At 42.2% G+C, this 23,027-nt stretch overlaps 1 protein-coding gene across 2 annotated transcripts in view; it reads right to left on the bottom strand.

The window, feature by feature from the left end:
• Positions 1–23,027, bottom strand: part of Lin28b (lin-28 homolog B) — a 99,436-nt gene that overhangs the window by 29,433 nt on the left and 46,976 nt on the right. For both annotated transcript variants that reach the window (XM_039099150.2, XM_063279641.1), the window contains 2 exons: positions 6,107–6,291; positions 4,644–4,715 (listed from right to left, as the gene is read on the bottom strand). In XM_039099150.2, the coding sequence (XP_038955078.1) occupies positions 4,644–4,715; positions 6,107–6,291 (257 nt within the window). The remainder of the gene's footprint in view (positions 1–4,643; positions 4,716–6,106; positions 6,292–23,027) is intronic.

Consider the following 23,027-nt stretch of genomic DNA (forward strand, 5'->3'; position numbering starts at 1 on the left):
CTTGCTTGTTTGAAAGCACGCCTAAGCACAGTCCAGGGGCAGCGGGTGACCCCTGTTAGTACTGGAGCTCCCTATATTCCCTCCCTTTTGAGCAGTGATGTCATGGTCTAAATCACCCACCTCTCACTGGAGCTCTGCACTGGAACAACGCAGTGCATGCTGATCTTGCAAAGCTACTGGAGCTGCTTCCGTTTGTGTTTTCCCAGAAACATTATACATTTATCACACTTGAACATATGATGATCAGAAAATCAACTTAAAATTCTGCTTGCTTGCCACTTGGCATCTGGGGAGACCTCTGCAACGGCAGGAGGAAGCTCAGCCCCACACAGTGTCTGGCTGAGGGTGATGAGAACGAACGGCACATTGTCTGCCTGGTCTGAACAGAGGTCACAGCAGGGAGAGCATCTGCTAAGAGAATGTGAATGGAGGAAATGATGGTAATTGCCTCATTAAAGATTGCTGGCCAAATAGGCCCAGGAAAGGGCAGGAAAACCACCTAAAAATTAGCTCTATAATACAGAAATTTGGGATTGGAATTTTAAAAAGTGAAAAAAAAAAGCAAACAAACAAACAAACAAAAAAAAAAACCAACCAAACAAACAAACAAAAAACCTGAAGAGACTTGGGTATGCTATTGGTTTTATTAGTGTTCGTAGGTGCTCCATAATTTAACAAAACCATGGGAGCAACACCAGTTATCCAGGGTAGCCCTAAGCAGTTGCTCAGAGTACAGACGCAAATTCACGGCTATCCAGGGTACAAATGGGAAGGAAATGAAGGGCTGTGTGAAATTTCTAACAAAGGACAAGCATTCTGAAATGACTATATGAAAAGCATATAATTAGATAGCCTTTTTAGTATTAAGAAATACTTTTTAAGAGGCAGGATGCAAAGCTTTACACAGCACACTCAGAAGACAAAGCAGGAGAAAAGACCCGATTGTTTCCACCTGATCAATGCTGTGCCTTCGATTTTCTACATCCAACTTAAAAAATAAAAAAACAGTTGGCTTTCCTTGCAATTCAGCAGTAAATACCCAGAGCTACAGCTCAGGAACTTCAGATTCTGAGACAGTAGAAGTACATATTTATCTAACATTATTAATAAGTATTTTAGAGCAAACATTTTAAAATATTTTTTTCCAAACAAATATCCAATCTGGCCATAGATTAAATATACGGCCATCGAGACAGACTCTTTTGCATTCCCTGATATTTTGGAGTTAAGTTGTATGAACTCCATCTGTGTCACAGCTAAAATGTATTATGATATAAAATGCTCTGAAGTTAATTGTTCTTTCTGAATCCAACAGGCATGGTAAAACCAGCTTGTTACACCCATACGCCAGGTTTAGAGTAAGCGAGCTGTTTGACGACTTTGATGGTTTGCACCCAAAATGTGCTGGCTAATTTCTCCATTCCATTTACCATTCCAGTCTTTAAAGTGCCTTAATCTCCTGCCCTCAGATGTTGATCTTGTAAGAATAGGGGTCACAGGTCACCGCAGACAGACCTCAAAGGATCTGGCCTATCAATTCATGCCTGAAAGACTTCTATGCCACAATAGGAACCCACTAAACAGCAAATTCCTAAATCTAATCACAGAAGTATCAGGGTGAAACAGTTATTTACTGGAAATCGTTGATTTATTTATTTTTTCAAACACCTCTAGCATCTGAATAGCATTTTAGTTTTCTTTCAGTTTATTTTAATTTGAGGTTCTGGGACACAGTAAACGTGAAGAAACACCACTGAAGGACTCACTTCTTAGAGTAAACAACCGTCTAAGCATCCATCGGCTGATTATTTTCAGGAATGCTATTAAGATTTCAAAAGCCATAGCACTAGGTTTCCCACGTAAGTAACTAGAAACCTCCAAATTATCCCGTGGAGATAATGAATGGGAGCAGTTCTAACAGCGCAGAAGTGAACTGAGGGAAGAGCTAGCACCACCCAATTCATAGCTCTCCTGTTCTGAGGGAGGGAGGGGCCCTGCAAACACTTTCCATGTGAAAAGTAAAACATAGCTCTCCATTAGGCAGCATCTGCTGAACACCCTGACTCCAAACCTCTTCCAAAACCTTCTTACAAATTTAAAACAATCTGAGTCCAATTGGAGTTACACAAGATTCGGTAAAATTAACTATCATACATCTCCATGTAAAAAACCAGGGCTGTGTGCATGTGTGTGTGTTTAACTGTTCTGAGTTTAAATTAAATAGCACATACTTAGATTCTACTTATACTCAACCTGGTTTTTTTGGCCATAAAGACAGCATATCACAACGCGTCATTTCAATATTGGACTACCAAGAATGCCAAATTCTGAATTAAGCATAAATAAAAACCATCTTGAACTAAGGCCTCTTAAATAGTAAGAAACAAGGGGATTTTCTGCTTTTCTACTCAAAAAACCTTAGCAATTAATATTCTTTAGAAACAAAATACTACTTTAAATTATATAGAAGATGGAAAAAAGTACTCATGTGCTAATACAGATTAAAAATTAAATATTACATCAAATTAATTGGAAGCACTTGAATATTCTTATTTTTAAAAGATAAATTACTTTTTAAAAAAATCTGAAAAAGGCTTCCCAATGTCATCAGGGGGTGGCTGGTTCAGAAGATGTGGAAGTTTAAGGAGAACGAAGACAACAGTCACTGTGGCAGGGACAGGACAGGATTACAAGAGTGAAGAAGTGAAATCGTAAGCAGACAAGTCCCAGAACCAGAGGTCCACACCCAGACACAACTTCCAAACGTGAAGTCCCTACAAGTGTTCTTAAGTCACGTGTACCATTTGCTAATTATCAAGTCACTTCATCTGCACAGAGATTTCTAGGCCAATTTTCTCACTGCTGCACATCGGTTTAGTCATTCCACGTATCTCTAAGTATAAAGTAAGGTTTGAGGATGAAATAGTTAATTCCACAATGTAGTTTGACAGAATAGTACCGTGTAAATACAAAGGCCGACAAGATAATCAGTTTACTAGTCTACCCCAAATCTGTTAAAATTAACTTCTTCTTTCATAGTAAAGCGTGTTCTTTAGAAAAGACCAGGCTAGTTTAAGAGCACAGCATAGGGTCTCAGTCACCTCCAGCTTACAATGAAGGAAGCTACACGGACCACCTTCTCCTTACTCTTCTGAAGAGGAAGAGAAAATAAGCTAAGCAGTGTCTGACACTGCATGAATTTTTCTAAGGAAGATTACATGACTAACCCTGAGTACTGGTGTTCTAGGCAGGCCGCCACGGACACACACACACAGCTTTTAGGTGGGAGCAGGGGACAATCTCTGCCTGTGAAGCCCTTTAGATACGGCCATCCTCCCGTCCCAAGCTGTACCTCTGGTACCGTGCTGCTAAATCTGCTCTCACTCAGGGATCCCGTGCTCGCCCTGCTTGCTTATCTGAGTAGTCTGTTGAGGCCTCCTCACAGTGCTGTTCTGACTGAGACTGAGGCAGGGTCTCACTGTGGAGCCCTGGCTGGCCTGAAACTTCCTGGATAGCTCACACTGGCCTCAACTTTCCAGTGCTTTCAGATGCTGGGGTTATAGCACCTTGTTTAGACTGTTTCTCTAATATTTTATAAAAAGTGACATGTGGAAAACTAGAGTTGCTGAATCTGGTGACGAGGATTACGGAGCCTGGAACAGAACAAAGGAGTAGGAAATCATCAAACATCAACTGTGTCAGTGCTAGCTAACAGACGTCAGCAGCTAGGACAGTAGCCATGAGTGTGTGCTGGGGAGAGGAAACACAATGACAGGCTAAACGCACGTCTACTGACTGATCTAGTGAGCTTCCAGTACAGCCTTGAAATCTTTTTTCCCTCATAGTGTGAGTACCTTCTTTCTTGGTAAGTCTGTCTGCACCAAGCGAGCAGTACAAAATAGAGCAACAGGCCGTCTAATTCCACGTTCACGTCTACTTACCTGTGTGGAGGTCACGGCAGCCTCAGAGCCAAGCCTTACATTCCGTCTTTACAACCACTCAGAAGTCCTTGGGGCCACCATCTTCCTCTTTCCTGCATGCTGAATCTTTCCTTTCTATTTAACCATTCCCCGTCAACATTTACATGTTCTGTAACTTCTTAACGTTTACAAGAGGCACCCCCTCCCCAGTACTGTATTTGCTGCTTTTGCTTCCTCTCCTCTCACTGTTCAACGAGACCCACAGGTTTCCCCAGGCTGCAGAGCTGTTCTTGTCATGGACATCAGTGACTTCTGTGTTGCTAAGTGGTTGGAGGCTCAGTGACCATCTTGATCACTGTGTCATCAGCATCTCCAAACAGCCTTGATACTCACCTCCTTGACTTCTCTTTCCCAGTATTCCAAAACAAAACCCGCTCTAGGAGACACTCCTGTTGTCACTGCTTTTTCAGTCTCTGTCACTGCTCCTTCCCAGGGCTACAATGACCCAGGGCTACTCCGCTTTCCTTGCATGATGGGTACAAACATGAGTTCAGCAACTACTGCTGAAATGTCATTTGCAGCCACACCCTGTACCTGCCCACTACACTTGCAACCCTCGGGAAGACTCATCATCCCCAAGCCCATCTGTGTACATCTCACTCCTGCAGTCTCCCCATCTGGGAACCACTCCCTCCATCTTTCTTGTTACCCAGGCAAACAAACCTTGGAATCATCCTGGACTCTTCTTCTCTCACAGTCCACATCTGATCCATCAGCAAATCCTGCCGTCTCCACCTTCAAAACACACAGGAATTTCGCTCACCACTTCTATGTCTACCACCCCAATCCAAATCACCGCCATTGCTTTCTGGTACACGGGGAAAGCATCCTTTACTGAGCTCTCAGCTGCCACCCTTGCTTCTGTTGCTTCTGCAAACTACACTAAAGGAACGGCTAGCAGGAGGTATTTGGGAATGATACAATTTGAATCTAAGTGTTTCAGAGAAGCTCATGCTAAAGGCTTAGTCCTAGTGCAACAGTGTTCGTAGGGACTATGGAAGGGACATTAGTGGATTAACCCACTATAGCTTAATGGGTTATTGGAACCTTAAGGAGGTGGAGGTGGGGCCTATTTGGCAAAAACAGATCAATGAGGATATACCTTCTGGGACTGTGCCAACTCTCTCCTCTCCATCAGTCATGAAGTGAGCAAAATACAACTTTTCCTCTTGTAAGTTAATTTTTATCAAGTATTTTGTCAGCAACAGAAAGCCAACTAGTATAAAGAAGTAAATTAGATTATCAGATTATGTTGCTTTTTAAAATAAGCCTAATGATTTTCCATTTTTTGTATAATCAAAACTCACATTTGCAGCAGTCAAATGTTATAAAACAAAATAAACAGTGAGGTCCGTAGTTACATAATTAAAAAGACCAAGAGTCAGTAAGCTGTCTTGCTGTTATTAGCTGTATTTTTTGCTCTAATTGGTTTTGGACAGCAGCTTAGAACCAGGTACCAAAAGCTTCCATACATAATCTCTGGTTCAGATTTTCAGTAGTAAATACTTATTCAAAGGATGTAATCAGAAAATATTTCAAAATTGTATACATAAGAATTGATACAGCGGCGCGGACTTCAAAGCACAGGAAATGGCCAGGACAGCACTGCATATAAATGTTGGCAGACTCAGAGAGTGGGAAGATATGCAGGTGTTAATGGATGGCATGCAAGAGTCAGGTTAAAAAATCTCATAAATTTCAAAACAGAATAAAATTTATGACTTCTGTCTACAGTTGGGATTTCACGTGACTTTCCTCGTATCTTCAGGTTTTTTTTGATGTTTGGATTTTAATGTGTGAGTTTATCACTTTAAAACTCTCTTTGGAAAAAGCAGGTGGAGACTGAAAAACTGTCCAAAGAGAGGCATTTCCTCTGTGGGAATCTGAGCTCCTCCGTCGTCCCAGTCTGGGGAACGGTAGTCAAGCCCCACACTTCACTCTAATTGTAGCTCAGTACTGTGAAGGCCGTCCAAACTGCAGGACAAGACTCTTCCTGACAGTCTGTGCTGCTACACACGGATGACATTTTCTTTCGGCTAGTCTCTATAAAATCCAAAAGCAGAAGAATGAGAAAGTTTAAATACTCCCCGACACAATGCACTCACAAGTCAGCCAGGCGCCATTACCTATCTGCCTTTGGTTTTCTCTTCTGCAGCGTCTTCCCTTTAGGTCTTCGTTCACTTCCTAAGCAGGGGTTCCCACCTGGGCCTGTTACCCGTATTGACTCAAGGCCTTTGGGGGATTTTTTAAATGTAAATTCCACTGGCTCTCCTTCTTTCAAGCTTCTAAATCCTTCCATGAATAGTTTGCTCTGTAAAGAGTAGGGAAAGAGAGAGAGATCAAGATTATCACTGCTTTATAAACCATCTGTATAATTTAAGATTATCAAAGCAAGAAATTGTTATCCATTACAAAAATATAGTTTTTGCTCTATTTCATTGAGGTTGATAGAACTTACAATGCTGGCAGATGAAATCCTATACACTTGTAAAAACCAGTTTAGCGATACAAAAATGTAAATGTTACATTCTTTGTGCCATCGATTCTACACAGAGGTTCTAGTAAAAAGCAGGGGGATGATTGGTGGGTAAAGCACTTGACGCCACACTAACAGCCTGAGTTCAACTCTCAGGCCCGACCGACATGGTAAAAGGAGAGCTCACTTGTCCTGACTTCCACGTATGCACCTATATTCACACATACAATAAGTAAAAAGAAAAAGGAATGCCATTTGAAAAGGAAGCTTCTATGATCCATAAACTAACAGAAATTCATTTTTTAAGCAACTACAGCACTGTCTGGTAAAAAAATTACCTCTGTCTTAATAACGTTTTAATCCGCTGATTAAACAAATTGTACTTGAGCTATGTAATAATTATCAAGATTATCATTATTAAGATTAGTAATTAGCTTTGGGCGGGTGGTTCCTCTGTTACTACCCTACCCACTGCTCTCTTTGTGGTATAATAAGTAACTTCTCCTTTTTGCCTTGGAAGAGAAAGCTATTTAGTATTTCATGTATTGATAAAGATAAAATGTGACATTGTTAAGTCTAAAATAAATAAGGAATGTATGCCTACCACAATGCCACCAACACTTTATTTTTACCTTTGAGATTATAGTTCATATTTCCCCTTCCATTTCCTCCCTGCAAACCCTCTCGCATACCCTCCTTGCTGTTTCAAATTCATCTCCTCTTTCTTCATTCACACACATTAGGAGAAGCAGTCGTTCGTGTGTGTGTGTTTTCAGTGATAACCACTTGGTATTGGGTCAGACATACACTTTTTAAAGACATTTAATTATTTTTGTAGAGATGAAGCATAGTGCAAGGCACTACAGCAGAGTCCCTCTCTCTGCTCTGTTCTAAAGCACAGAGTTCATTACGATTCCTATCTGTGTTTTAGAGCATTTTACACTGAGGCAATTGACTTTGATAATCTAGAGTTATATTACTTTAATTTTTTCTCAATTACAAAATCATAAGTTGAATTTCAAACACCCCTTCACACTTCTAATAAATTTTTTTCATCAATGTGATTGTGCTGATCAAAATGTTCTAAAATAATTAAATTATTAGTTTTTGTATTTACCTACCTGAATTCCTTTTTATGTATTTTGAAAAATCCAACTTGGAAGACTATGCCATTTGTAAGGACTTTTCTAATCTAATGTGAAAGACTATATAAAGTTTGTAAGGACTTCTGAATTTGTTTGGCAAAAGAAAGAAGCAGTTATTGTCTCTTCTGCTGATGCATAAAATCTTAAGCAGTTTGATTTCTCCATAATGGTGGACCTGAAAAAGAGACTGTAAAGGCAGGGTTTGGGCTCCAGTGAATGTGCGAAAGGCTGTTTCTCAGTCAAACAGCCATCTTACCATATCAGTAACAGAACTGGCCTCCCCTTCCCAACTATCTCCAGGGTAAAACTTGCAGTACTACTTAATGCCCTAACATGGTTGGTCAGAGGCCAGAGAATCGCTACTCAAGTCTATAATCCTACAGCATCTGCTAGGGCTCAGATGTGCTTTGTCCCATGCTGGCTCTCAAGAATTCATAGCCTAAAGTTGGGAAATAGTGGGAGGCTTGTGGGGGTTCATATTCGAAGGTTCATAGGTCAGCTGGACTCTGCTTTCCAAAGAGCTTTCAGACTTCAGTCTGACTTCCTGTTTTGTAATGTAATCTCTTGCTTTCCCCGCCATGATGCTATCTAGCCACTGGACCTTTTCTGCAGCAGAAACACTGCCCCAACACCTGACCTTGTACTTTGAGCCTCCAGAACTGTGAACTCCATAACCTAAGCCGTTTGTAAAATCTGTCTCCATTACAGTGCCAATAAGATGCAGTAAGTGCTAGATACAGCAGTCCTCTTTACCCCGTTTATAGCTTCTCACGGTTCCATTACCTAACAGAAGTCAGAACATACTGAATGGCAATGTTCAGAAACTATTTATAAGCTTAAGATGCAAACCTATTTGAGTACCATGGTGAAATTTCTGGCACCCCATGCCACCGCACCACGACTGAATCATCCATTCAGTACCTGTGTATCTACTTCCTACCTGAGCCATCATGGTTGTCAGATCAGCCTGAGGTGCTGCACTGCTTCTGTTTGAGCCACCCTAATTTAACTTAAAAATGACCCAAGGGAAAACAGCCAGTGTTGACAACGCGGCTATGCTGGGATGAGCTATAATGCAAGTCCTCTAAGTTAAAGGGCAATGGCTTCCTGAGGGAAGAGAAGAATGCTCATACGCCAAGGCTACAGAAATCGACGACAACGACAAATCTATGTGGGAGAGGCCTGAAAGGAAAGCAAGATGCACCTTCCGTCTCACGTTGTGGGGTGAGGGCCACAGCAAGTGCTTAGTTAGCAAGGACGAGAGGGCACTGGATCTGTAAACTCGCTAAAGAGGGCACTGGATCTGTAAACTCGCTAAGTAGAGAAACACAGTATATACAGTCTTTCTCCTGAGTCCTATTCCAGCATCCAGTGGGAACCTTAGAATGTGTACGCTGTATGGATAGGAGACTATTCTAATTATAATAACCCAAGTAATTACATAGGATGCATAAAGATATTACTTTAAAACTGAATGCAAAAGGAGACTATTCATTGTGAAAATAATGTAGTATAAGAAAAGGAAAGGAAAGGAAAGAAAGAAACCTGTTTCTGATGAAATTTTTCAGTGTGAAGTCTATAATTTGACAGACCTTTTCTGTTGTCTGATGGACAACGTAGGAGGGAAAGGGCCATCGTGACTGTCACAAAACATCTCTGTGAAAGCCATTTGAACAGTTCTTTCTTTAAAGTAAGCCAATGAGCTTCCTGGGCTTATAGAACTATGTATGGGTAACTGCAGGGGGTGCAGGTGATCGGCAGACAACTATATTCACTAAAATATTCGCACAGCAAAGACGAGGCCCTCTCAAAAGTTGCCTAGATAGAGTCTTCTTGTTAGCGTGGCTTTCCTTTACACACCCACCTCCTGAGTCCACCTGAAGCTGGAGAAAGGTCAGAGCAGCTGGGTGAGAACTAGGAAGGAGGACGCTGCTTCATCTTAGGTAAGGAGATCGATCATCTGAGAGGAAAAGGAGACGACAGCCATCTACAGGCCAGTAGAGAGCTGAGACAGAGCTCTCCTCAGCTCACAGACAGAGCCCACCCGGATGATGCTCTGATCTCAGACTTGGAGTCTATGGGGCTCAGTAACGCCAATTCAACAAATACAACAAACTATATCAACAGAATGGAAGGAAAAAACCCAGTCATCTCAATAAAATGCAGAAAAAGCAACTTCCTTAAATTCAACAGGATAGAAATGCTGAAAAAGCTGCAGAAGACCAGAGTTAAACGCAACAAACGAAGTTTTAAATAAGATAACAGCTAACATTATAGCAAGCTGGGAAGAGGGAAAGAAAGACCCTTGCTACGATACAGACCAAGACAAGGACGTCTACCTTCATCACTTGTACTCAATACTTAAGAGTCCTAGCCAGAACAATAAGACAGGAGAAAAAGATAAATCGGGACGGAAGAAAAAGTCAAAGCACCACTTTTTGAAAATGATGTGATCTTACCTAGAGAAAATCCCAAAGATTCTATGACAAAACATTGTAAGAACTACTAAATGAATCTAGCGAAATTGTAAGATATAAAGTCAACATGAAGGTCAGTGCTGCTATATGCCAATAGCGAAGTATTTAAAGTGGAGACAAACAAAGCTCAAACAAAAATATACAGGATTAGAGAGATGAAAGAAAGAGCTTTGAACCCGCATCCCCCCACAGCAAGCTTTTGTCTTGAGCATGTGCAGGTCTTATGAGTCAGGTCCTGGACTTTGTACAGAAATAAAGAAAAGAAAAAAGCCCTAAGAGGTCAATCCGACCTAATCGAAAGCAACAGAATAGACACCATCCTACCTGACTATAATACAAAGTTCCAATAATCAAACTGACAGGAACAGGCATGAAACCCAAACTGGAACGTTTGGGCTCTAGTAATCTCCCTGACTAAACCTCCATCTGTGGCTCTGCTTTTACAACCACCGACGAGGATTCAATTCCCAGCGCGCGCACACACACGGTGGCTCAGGGCTCTACTCCAATTCCAAGGGATCCGACACCCACTCTGGCCTCTTTGGACACCAGGAAGGCAGACAGCACACAGACATACACGCAATGAAATACTGTACATATAAAATAATTTTTAAAAAAAGAAAGAAAAGGGTTAAACGGTCCTCTGACCCACGTGAAGGAAACGAGCATTGAATCTGATGACGATGACAGGAGGAGCTGGAGAAAGAACTCAACAGGCACAGGCACTTGCTGCCCTTGCTGCCCTTGCCCTGGACCTGGCTTTGGTCAGCATCCATGTGGCACTTACCAAAGGGCCAGAGCTCCAGTGTCAGAGACCCTAACGCCCCTCTGTGGCTGCATGCACATGGTGCCCAGACACCCATACTGACAAAAACACATATAATATACATTATAGATATAGATAGATAGAGTTGGTATACATTATAAATACTGGAAAACATATCTGATACAAAGATAGTTTATAGGTTAAAAAGTTATCTCTACATATTTTAATTTAGAGTAGAAAAAGGAGTTAGGTTGAGGAGGAAGCTGCTATTATCTTTTCAAAGTATTTAGTAAGAGTGAAATACAGCAATAAACTAAAACTGTGCCCCAGTGTTTCACATAAATCATCGTTTTATAGCCAGCAGGTAGCAAGGCCTTTATCTGCTGTTCAGATGCCCCAGCATGAGCACAGAAACTACGTAAACCATACATGTTTGAAATGATGACAGTAAAATACAACGTTACTTCACAGAATGAAAACAAGGGAACCATGTTCGGAGTAACTGAACAACCCACTGGCTTGGAAAACAAGATTCCATCTTTAAAATAACCTAATACGTTGAATGTGAAGGACAAAACAGGCATGGACAGAGGACAAGCGAACAGTGATGTGATCAGGCTACAAAGATGGATGCCTCAAAACTGTGAAGAACCAAGTGAAATGAATCTGGCTGACATTACTGAGTTATCTGAAAAGCAGAGTGGCTTACTATAAAATGCAATACATATATTTTCAAAAGTAAAATGAATATATTCACAAACAGTAAAAACCATCTAAACTGGGGGCAGAATTTGATCTCTCACATGATACCAGGCAAGACCTTTAGTCCCGGATGTAGGAGAAAGAAGCAGCAGGTACGAGTTCACAGCCAGCTTGGTCTACTTAGTGAGGTCCTGTCTTGATGACGACGACGAAAATAAACATTAATTTGTACAATTATTATGTGTTAGCCAAAACACTTTAAAAACATTTGTAAGTATCTTGCTATGTAACGCAGCCTGGGCATGAGATTCACACCCCTCTAACTTAGCCTCTCTAATGGTGGGGTTATAGACATGACCCACCATATTCAGCATGCTTTTTTCCTAAATAAAAATATAAAAACTAAAAAGTAAAATCTCCACATTAGGCATTTATAATCCAAGGATGTAAATGGCTGTTAAACATTGCTGGTGATTCAACACAAAACGAACAATGTTCTACAATTCTTTCAGCTCCTTAGCCTCTCTCAATGAAGAGTATAATTTTTAAGTGTCACTTTAAGAAGATGGCTCACATCTTTTATGGAATTTTAATGTTTGTATTACACTTACTGAACTCATTAACTTTCAAAACATTAAAGAATTTGAAGCTAAACGGAATCCAAGGGAATCCATTCATTAGTCTCTGTCCTAAGGACTATGAGAAGGCCCTGTAGCCTAACAGACTGTTAGTGTGTAGGAAAGAAAGTTCTCACTGGGCTAGGTTTTTAAAAACGAGAGATTCAATAATCCCAAAACAAACAGCAACTGGGGACACCGTGAGGAATGCTCATACCGAAAACAAAACAAAACAAAACAAAAAACCAATAACGACAACGACTAACAAAAAAACCTAAAATTTTAGACATCATCTTAGGGTCAGTTTTCGGGAGCCAATGAAAATTATACTGGATAGAAATCCACACTGTATCTAAAAGCACTTTGCAAAATTACCACATAACAAAACTCGGGCCACAGGTGAGACCTATGTGCAAGGCTAATGTGACGATGCACACCTGGTAAGGAAGAGGCCCTGGATTTAGCCCTCAGCACGAAGAGAAAAAGGAACGGCTAAGAATCTCAGCGGAGACTCATCAAGATGAGAGAAGACACAGGGATCGCCAAACACAAAGACACATCAGAAGTCAAAGGAAGACTGCACTCAACACATCTGAGATTAATAAGAGATCGTTCGAAAAACTCTGAACTAAACGAGAATATGCTAAAAGGAGATACTGGAAGCTAGTGCTCTCAAGTGCTAAGTTGTGTCTCCAGCCTGGTTTAGGATTTCTTTTTTTTTTTTTTTTTTTTCTTTTTCTAAATGACCTTAGAATGGAGACATCAACAAAAAGCACACTTCAGACTTTGAAACTGTATCTCTTCTGGAGGTCAACCGAGGCTCCCACTGCTGACGCTATACTACTGAGAGCCACAGCTCCCAGCTAGTCACCATTCATGTGGCATGGCTGCAGAGGGGACAGTGTGACAGGGTTCCTGGCCCTGGAGCTGAGCCAGCAGGCGTAAGGCTTGTCTGCATATTTTGCTTTATGGTCCTCCTTCAGGGTCCTCCTTCAAGGTTAATGACTCCATGATAATCAGAAACACCATGATTACAGGAAGCAAGCCTGTGCCTCTGTAATGCTGAATCTTTCAGACTGTGGGAAAGAACTCTGAAAACCTGAGTTCAAGAAATACAAAAGTCAGGATATTAGGGTGCACTATGACTTGTATGAGGGGCTTTAAGAATCTGCAAGAACAGAGGCAGCTGTACTGAGTCAGGTTTGTCAGAAAATAATAAGGAAGCCAGGTGTGGTGGCTCATGCCTTTAATCCCAGTATACTTGGGAGGCAGAGACAGGCAGATTCAAGCCAGTCTGGTCTGAGAAACCAAAAGAGAAGAAGAGAAACCAAGAGAGAAGTGATGGCTTATTAATAAACTCCTATTTTCTTGGATTGCTTAATAATAAACCTTGGAGTTGTTGGAAAAAAGAAAAGGAAAAATCGAAAGATTAAAAGACTATATTGAGGTAGCTAAGAATTGTAAAGATGAGTTTCAATGCAAAAAGTATTATATTTAAACCTTACTTTCTCACATAGACTTTCTCTATGGCTAGACCTGGCAACCACAAGCACTACGCTCAACCATGGACCAGTCAAAAGGGATCCTGGGGTAAACAATTAAACTGATCAATTTCTAAGGAAGTAGCTTATGTAAAAAGTCTGGGCTTCGGCCTGCTCGAGAGAGCTATCTCAGCAGATTACACAGCTGTCTGCTTGCATCCATCGCTGACCCTGAGTCACTCTTCCACCATCCCATTCAACCCTTCCTCAGGACCCTCTCTCAAGCTGAGCAGGACCTCGGCAACTACGATTATGGGTAGGGTAGGAATATTAAACATGTATCTTCCTTAAAACATTTTAATTCACGCACTTTCTGGGATAAAACCTTATCGTAAGTTGAAGGACACCCAAAATACAGAAAATTAAGGCATGGTGGTACATACGTACAATCCCAGTCCTCAAAGGCAGACTTTCTCCTCCCACCCCCAGAGCCAAAACGAAACTCCCCAGTAAACAAAGCACAAAGCAAGCATCACTGTATGATTCAGAAGACCCAGTTGTTTTTGTTGAGGATAGAAGCTGTCTTAGAGTTTCTACTGCTGCGATAAAACGACATGACCAAGTAACTTGGGGAGGAAAACGTTTATTGCACTTCCACTTCCACAGAAATGTGACAGGAATTCAAACAGGACGGAATCCAGGAGGCAGCTGATGATGAAGAGGCCTTGGAGGAGTGCTGACTCCTGGATTACTCTTCATGGCTTGCTCAGCTTATAGCACTCAGGTCTAGGGTAGCACTGCTCACAGTGGGATAGGCCCTGGCACATCCATCACTAATGAACACTACACACTGCACCACAGGTTAATATTATGGACAACACAGGGGGTCAGAACCAAGGCTACAAACATGTCAGTGTTGTAACCACGATTCATTGTCACTCCTAAATGCTATTTTAAAAGAAAATCAGCCATAGCGTATTATAATTATGCTATGAAGCGTATCTGTATAGCTGCCAGAAGTAAATATGAAATGATTATTTTTAAGATACCCATAATTATTCACTATTTTAATTTTCTGAAGATGAAACCACAGAAACCAGATGCATGTCGGACCCACATGGAAGAAAGAAGTCCCCTTACAGCAAAGCACACAATGAACAGACAGACAGACAGACAGACAGCCCATAGACTGGAGGAGGCTTCACTAGCTACACTCTGGCAAAGGGCTAACATTAAATTTACAAAGAAATAAAATGTGTAAGACTCCAAGGAGTAAATTCACTATAAAAATGTTTGGGGTAAAATATTTTATTAAATATACCAACAGTCACCAACACTTCCGTAAACAAGTCATCTAAAGTGAGGCGGCTTTAAATGTGAGTATCCGTGAATGGTTAAGGATCCTAGCTTCTAAGAGAAAATGAACACATATAGCATTATAAACACTGCTATAACATGACACGCCAGGCATGAAAAAACAAATCAATTAATTTGCAACTGGTGATCGTCAACAAACTTTAAATTATTGTTATTTTATGTATATGTATGGTTGTTTTGCCAGTATGTATGTCTGTATACCATGTATGTGCCTGTGCCCTTGGAGGTCAGAAGGGGGCACTGAATCCCCCTGGGACTGGCTCATATAGCCAGTTATGAGCTACCATGTGGATGTCATGAATAAAGAGTAGTCACTGAGCCATCTCCTGTCCTCAGGTAAGAAAAACTTAAAAACAAATATTTAAGGATCACTAACAAGGGGCTGGAGAGATGGCTCAGTGTTTAAGAGCACTGACTGCTCTTCCAGAGGTCCTGAGTTCAAATCCCAGCAACCACATGGTGGCTCACAACCATCTGTAATGAGATCCGATGCCCTCTTCTGGTGTGTCTGAAGACAGCTACAGTGTACTCATGCATAAAACGTTTAAAAGAGCTGTCAATTGCTTTATGGGCTTGGCTCTGTTTGTTTGCTTTGCTTTCTGTTTTCTGAGGCAAGGCTGGCCTCAGATTCACAGAGCTCTGCCTGTGTCTGCCTCCAAGAGCTGGGGAGAGGCTCAGCAGCTAGGAGCACATGCTGCTTTGCAGAGAACTTTTAGTTCAGCTCTAGCACCTGCCCAGGACCACCCTCAGCCTGGAGAGGGGGTGTGTGAGAGGGGGTGTGTGAGAGGGGGTGTGTGAGAGCAGCAAACCAGATGTCTCCAAGTTAAATTGTGGCTTCGAGCCCACGGCCTATGCTCTGCTCAAGATGGCCCCCCAAACATCTCTCTGTAGATGGCTCTGGGCTCTGTAGTCTGCTTGAGACAGCCTCTAGACTATTCTTTCTCTGTGTTTTGTTCTATTCTTGAAAACTTTTTTCTTGCTATTCTAAAAAGTTCTCTGGTTGAGACAGCTTTCTCTTCTAGAAAAATTCTAAAAGCTCTCTGGATAGCCCATGGGTTTTTTTGACCAAGTCAGAAAAGCTGCTATTAAAAATTCTTGGATCTCCCAACCAAGTCAGAAATCCTGTTAGAAAAGTTCTAAAAATAATTCCTGCGTTTTTGATCAAAATCAGAAAGCTGTCTTTGCTCTTCAGAGAGCCATCTCTAAATAGATGCTAGAAAGCATTCTAATAGAGCTGTGTCAGCTCTCTAAATCCTGTTAGAAAAAGTTCTTGAAGAGGGTTTGATTTCCAGAGACCTCCAGATAGGTCAGCTCTCCCTAGAGGAAAGGTTCAGAACCCCATCCCTTTCCTCTGGCTCATCTCATGCAGACCCAAGTCCAGCTTCTTATTTTCCTATCAGTTCAGTTACCCATTCCAGGCTCCATCTTGACCACCCACCAAGTGCAGTCCACGACCTTAGCCGCTGACTCTTAGGAAGAGACAGCAAGCACAGGCACAGACAGTAAGAGAGCTGGGTGGGACCCCGCACCGAAATTATCCTTTCCGCCACACCAGAGTCAAAGGCCAACCTCGAACTCAGGAATCCGCCTGCCTTTGTATCTTTTTGATAACCAGATGTCTTTGTTCCTTTATATTCATGAAGCCCCTCATATAATTAATATTGCATCATTTTTGGATAGTTGAGAAATTATATACCTTCAAACTCATGTTTTTAGAGTTCTTTTCCATATCCTTAAGGGCTGTCCTGAAGGTCCCAATGTCTACCGTGTTGCTAATAACACAGACACACCCTCACCTCTTGGACTCCTGCTGTTTCTAATTATCATGGTGTCATTAACATTAGCAGAGAGGCCATTCCTCAGAGGAATGTGAAGATATGTACACCATTACACAAACAAGCCTTAAGCCCACAGCAGCCATGGACACCTGTGGTGGCAGACGCCTGCTGGCCCTGTCATTCCACCCCTACCAAGGCGATGCCAGACCCAGCAGCACCCATGCTCACAAACACAAACAACTCTAGCTCCAAGAGTCTGAAAACCTCTTCTGATCAACAAATGGCACCTGCATTCATGTAGGCATAGCCACACACAGGCATAATTTATACCAAAATTAAATCCTAGACAGGAAGGAAGGAACGAAGGAAGGAAGGGAGGGAGGGAGGAAGGAAGGGAGGGAGGGAGGGAGGGAGGGAGGAAGGAAGGAAGGAAAAAAGGAAGGGAGGGAGGGAGGAAGGGAGGAAGGAAGGAAGGAAGGAAGGGAGGGAGGGAGGAAGGAAGGAAGGAAGGAGGGAAGGAAGGAAGGGAGGGAGGAAGGAAGGAGGGAAGGAAGGAAGGAAGGGAGGGAGGGAGGAAGGAAGGCAGGAAGGAAGGAAGGGAGGGAGGGAGGGAGGAAGGAAGGAGGGAAGGAAGGAAGGGAGGGAGGAAAGAAGGGAGGGAGGGAGGAAGGAAGGAAGGAAGGGAGGAAGGAAGGGAGGGAGGAAGGAAGGAAGGAAGGGAGGGAGGAAGGAGGGAAGGAAGGAAGGGAGGGAGGAAGGAAGGAGGGAAGGAAGGGAGGGAGGGAGGAAGGGAGGGAGGAAGGAGGGAAGGAAGGGAGGGAGGGAGGAAGGAAGGAGGGAAGGAAGGGAGGGAGGGAGGAAGGAGGGAGGGAGGAAGGAAGGAAGGGAGGGAGGGAGGGAGGAAGGAAGGGAAGAAGGGAGGAAGGAAGGGAGGAAGGAAGGAGGGAAGGAAGGAAGGAAGGGAGGAAGGAAGGAGGGAAGGAAGGAAGGAAGGGAGGAAGGAAGGGAGGGAGGAAGGAAGGAAGGAAGGAAGGAGGGAAGGAAGGAAGGGAGGGAGGAAGGAAGGAGGGAAGGAAGGAGGGAAGGAAGGAGGGAAGGAAGGGAGGGAGGGAGGGAAGGAAGGAGGGAAGGAAGGAAGGAAGGGAGGAAGGAAGGAAGGGAGGGAGGGAGGCAGGAAGGGAGGCAGGAAGGGAGGGAGGGAGGGAGGGAGGGAGGCAGGAAGGAAGGAAGGGAGGGAGGGAGGAAGGAAGGAGGGAAGGAAGGGAGGGAGGGAGGGAGGGAGGGAGGGAGGGAGGCAGGCAGGCAGGCAGGCAGGCAAACTGACCAATGGCTAATGACAACTTAGCAGGTAGACTCGGTAAAGCTGATGAGACAAGTTCAGTTCCTGGAACCCACACCGACCCACACCCACAGTAGAAGAGTTCAAATGACTCAGAGAGCTATTCTCTGACAGTTAAGACAAGGGCTGCTCTTCTCCAGCCTGAGGCTCGAGACTCTGCTCCACATGGAAACTCACAACCATCTGTTGCAGAGGATGTGACAACCTCATCTGGCACCACAGTAACCTGCACACAAGTGATGCCCACACATAAAATAAAAACTGAAAACTACTAAGGAATGGAGTACTTCAAAATAAAGTGCTAACTGAACAAAAACACCAATCTTTATATATTACTTAGCTATAAACATAGTTTAAAGGCATATCAACACAAGATAGAATTGAAAAGGAATAGTAAAGGAATAGTAAATAGATCTTCAATTATCTGTGGGTATTTAAACTTCTTAGTAAGGGATTGTTTCTAAGCAAACAAAAATATAGAAGGATACATATTTGAAATGTGTGAGTGATCCAGCTTTCACCGGAACACCATACCCTTTTCAAGTACACAGACCACATCCTAAGGCATGTACCAGGGTCGACAAGTCGAAGAGATTAAAATTGATCCAAATGCAGGGGATATCGCTTCTGACCACTACAGAATTACATGTAAATCAACTATAGAACCATTATCTAAAATATTCTCAAATATTTGCAAATTTAGCAACATATGTCTAAAACTTCATGAGTCAAAGAAAAAAATCACAATGAAAATTAGAATGTCGCTGGAGCTGAATGGCAGTGCAACTGCGGCACAGCAAAGCCAACGGTAAGTGGTCAATGGAGCTGTAGGGAAAGGGTGGATCTTTAATGCACTTCTAACAGTCCAAACTCATTCTAAGACCATGTTTCAATATAAAGTTGAGAAATAACAAATCTAACAATCAAAAAGTAAAGGAATAAGAACAGAAATGAGTGAGTGGGTGAGCAAGGGGCCAACACACTCAAGAGTATGAGTATCACTTCTCAGAAGACTTAGTAAGACAGGAAGGAGATGCCAGGCCCATAGCTAAGGAGTAGACGGAGGCATAGCTTGCACATGCTATCTTGCAGTGCTGTGAATGATGCAGTGTGTGCTGGTTTGAACAGGAATGGACCCCACAGACTCAAGTGTCTGAATGCTTGCCCCAGGATTAGAAGTGTGTCCCTGTGGGGTAGGCTTTGAGGTCTACTGTACTCAAGGTCCACCCAGTGTGGAATCTTAGAAAAGAGACAGAAAAGGAGTGGAGGAGGAGGGAGAAAGGGAAGGTGTAGATTTGACGAGAATGGCCCCCATGGGCTCATGTTTGATTACTTGGCCCCAAATTGTTAGAATTGTGTGGGAAGGATTAGAGGTGTGTCCTTGATGGTAGAGATGTGTAATTGGTGTGGGCTTTGAGGCTGTGAAAGCCTCCTGAAGTTGTGCTGTTTCCTATTTTGTGGATCACAATGTTAGCTGTCAGCTGCTCCTCCATTGCCATTCCTGCTGGCCTGCTGGCACTCCCCACCATGACGGTGATGAACTACTGCCCCTCTGGAGCTGTACGCTGCAAGTAAGCTCTTCCTTCTACGAATTGACACGATATGATGCTTCATCACAGAAACCAGTAACTGAAACCGGAGAGGACAGAGTATCAGGGAGCCCTTGGGGGGAGAAAGAAAAACAACAGCAGCCACAACAACAACCACCCCCAGAAATTCCCAATATTAAACATGAAAGCACCACATGAGACATCAATGAGAAAATGAGTAGGCCATTATGTATTTTAGGCACTACTTCCTACTGAAAATTAAATTAATAACTGAAAGTTATTAATGCCCAATAGGTAAATTCCTGAGAAATGAAACTTTGAAAGAAACAGAAAATCTACGTAATGCTGTTATCTAGTTTAAAAGTTGAACCACTAATTAAAATCCTTCCTACAGAGAAACCTCACTTGGGTAGTGATGGTGTACATCTTTAGTCCCAGAACTCAAGAAGCAGAGGCCAGTACATTTCTGAGTTCAAGGCCAGGCTGGGTCTATAAAGTGTCTTCTAAGGCAGTCAGGGCTACACGGAGAAACCTTAGCTCAAAGAAAAAAAAATGGGGGTGAGGACAGGGATGGACAGCAACAGCCCATGCAGCTTGTGAGTTCTTCCAACCTAAAGATTGGGTTGGATACTCTTTCAAAGATTCCTCCAAGAAACAAAAAAGGCATCCAATGAGTTCAGGCTTTAGGTTGGAAGGGAAGCTGACACTACAAAGAAAGAAGTAATACAGCATGTGTTACAGACCCAAGTACAAAATTCTAAACTGAACTTGGCGAGTTAGTTGCAATTATACGTAACCATATGCAATTAACCAGTGAAAGAAAGTTATATATCCAGAAAGCAATCCGATTTATCACTGTACTAAGAGATATCTTGTAGTCTCTGTAAATACAGAAAGGCATTTTAAGGTATTTGCTCAGATGGCAACCTATGGATAAAAGGGAAATGCCATAATTTGATATCTATCAAAAACCTATGGCTAATATCTGATCAATTAGACATTTTACCCCAGAGTTGGGAACCAGATTAAAAAAATAAAAAGGACACAATAAAGCATTTTTACTCAGTTTGGGGTTTGTTTGGTTTTGCGTGGTTTGGGTTGCTTTTGTTTGGGAGGGGGTTGTTTTTGTTTTATTTTGTGTGGGGATCTTAGTTAGGGTTTCTATTGCTACAGTGAAGCACTATGACCAAAAGCAAATCCGGGAAGGGTGGGTTTATTCGGTTTATACTTCCCAATCACAACCATCACTGAAACAAGTCAAGACAGGAATCCAAACAGGGCTGGAACCCAGAGGCAGGAGCTGATGCAAAGGGGTGATGCTTACTGGTTTGTTCCTCATAGCTTGTTCAGCCTTCTTCTTTCTTATAGAACCCTTCTTTCTTCGCCAGCCCAGGGATGGCCCCACCCACAAGGGGCTGGGCCCTCTCAATCAATCACTAAGAAAATGTCCTACAGATGTGTGCCTACAGTCCAATGTAATGTAGGCATTTTCTTAATTGAGCTTCCCTCCTCTCCAATGACTTTAGCAAGCTGACATAAAACTACCCCGCACATAGGAGTTTGTTTGTTTTGTTTGTGTGTTGCTTTTGTTTCTGAGACAAGATCTAACCATATGGCTTTGGCTACCCTAGGACTCACTATGGAGACTTGGCTGGCCTCAAACACACCAGACATCCACCTGCCTCTGCCTCTGCCTCTGCCTCTGCCCCTGCCCCTGCCCCTGCCCCTGCCCCTGCCCCTGCCCCTGCAGAGCTGGGAATAAAAGTGTGCCAGCACACTTAGCTTTTAGTTGATGTCTTAATGAGCAGCAACAACAAACCAGGGCCAAGAATATAGCTGAGTGGTCAAATGCTTACCAAACATGCACAGTGCAGTGGAGAAGTAGGGTGAGGTGGTTAGCAGGGAAAGGCAGAGCAGATAGGAGGGAAAGTCAAGGAGAGAAAAACAAGAGAAAGGCAGGGAGAGATGGGAAGGGAAAAAGGAAGGAAAATAAAGATACTCAGATGGAAAAGTAAAACCATTATTTTCTGAAGATGGCACAATCATACATGTAATTTTTAAATCTACAAATGATTAGAAAATAATTAAGAAAATTGTCAAACTTAAGAACAATATTTTAAAATTTGTATTTTTCTATATAGTAAATAGAATGCAAGATATTAAAGTATTACTTTACCAAAAAGGTTAAATACATAGATATTACATAAAGGTGTCTGAAAATAGTGATAACAGAAACGGTTTGCATAGGAAAAAGTGAGTTAATGTGAATGCCCTTCACCTCAGTGCAGACAGTGAATGTTGGCTAATACCTCACAGCACGTTTCATAAGCAAGGACCTCTGAGGTTATTATTAATCACGCTCTTAAAAAAAAGGAGCATTTCTAGTTTAATAAGTGTGGGAAATTCTTGGTTGTGCAAAGATACCCACATTTCATTTCATACATAACTTCCCAACGCCTTATAATACATTCTGCTAATAGTCTCTAAATTACCGACACAACACGCACTTTTCAAATTTACTGAATATTAGTTTCTTGCTTCTCCCTGGCACTTTACAAACCATCTTGTGGAACCTTATTCTCTGGGGTAAAACACTGGGTAATTTCTAGCTGACAACCAATAATTACTTATTTATCAACACCTTCACTATTTATTTAGCACATAGTTAAACCAGTAACTTAAAGAGATTAAAGGGGATTTAAAACACTTTCTAAATATTTTTAATGATTTATTTTCATTTATAAAACCAGAGACATATATAATGTCAAGGCATCCAAAAAAGCTAGATGATTCTGGTGATGGTGAGACTGGAAAACTTCCACCAATCTTTGAGCACCTTGAAAGGAATAAGAATAACTCAGGTTTGGTGCACTGTGTACGTGTGGTTGAGCTGAAATTTGGCCAGAGCAGGTTAGCAAACACAAACAGTGAGAAACTAAGGGAAGTAATTCACTTCGTTAGTGACCTCTGGGAATGGTCTATAGGCAATGCCAGCTTGAAGGCACTTATCCCAGTTACTTACAAACCAGGACGGAACTGCCTATATACACTCGCAGGGCAAATCTGTATTCTGAAGCAGTGACCCTAAGTGTCTCTCTAACCTTCCTTCCTTCCTTCTCCTCTCCCTCCCTCCTTCCCTTTCTCGTCTACCCACTATTACTCTGTATTATTCTCAGCTTACTGATCAGCACTGCACCAAATAATACCACAGTGCGACTGTATTGGGCTATCACTTAATCTGTTCAACTTGTAAGCAGAAAATGTCCCCAACTAATGAATTTGTTATCTACTTTTTATACTACTATTAAAGAAACTTGTGATTTAAAATATAAACACTTG

This window comes from Rattus norvegicus, chromosome 20 (genome assembly GCF_036323735.1).
Source record: "Rattus norvegicus strain BN/NHsdMcwi chromosome 20, GRCr8, whole genome shotgun sequence".
Classification (NCBI taxonomy): domain Eukaryota; kingdom Metazoa; phylum Chordata; class Mammalia; order Rodentia; family Muridae; genus Rattus; species Rattus norvegicus.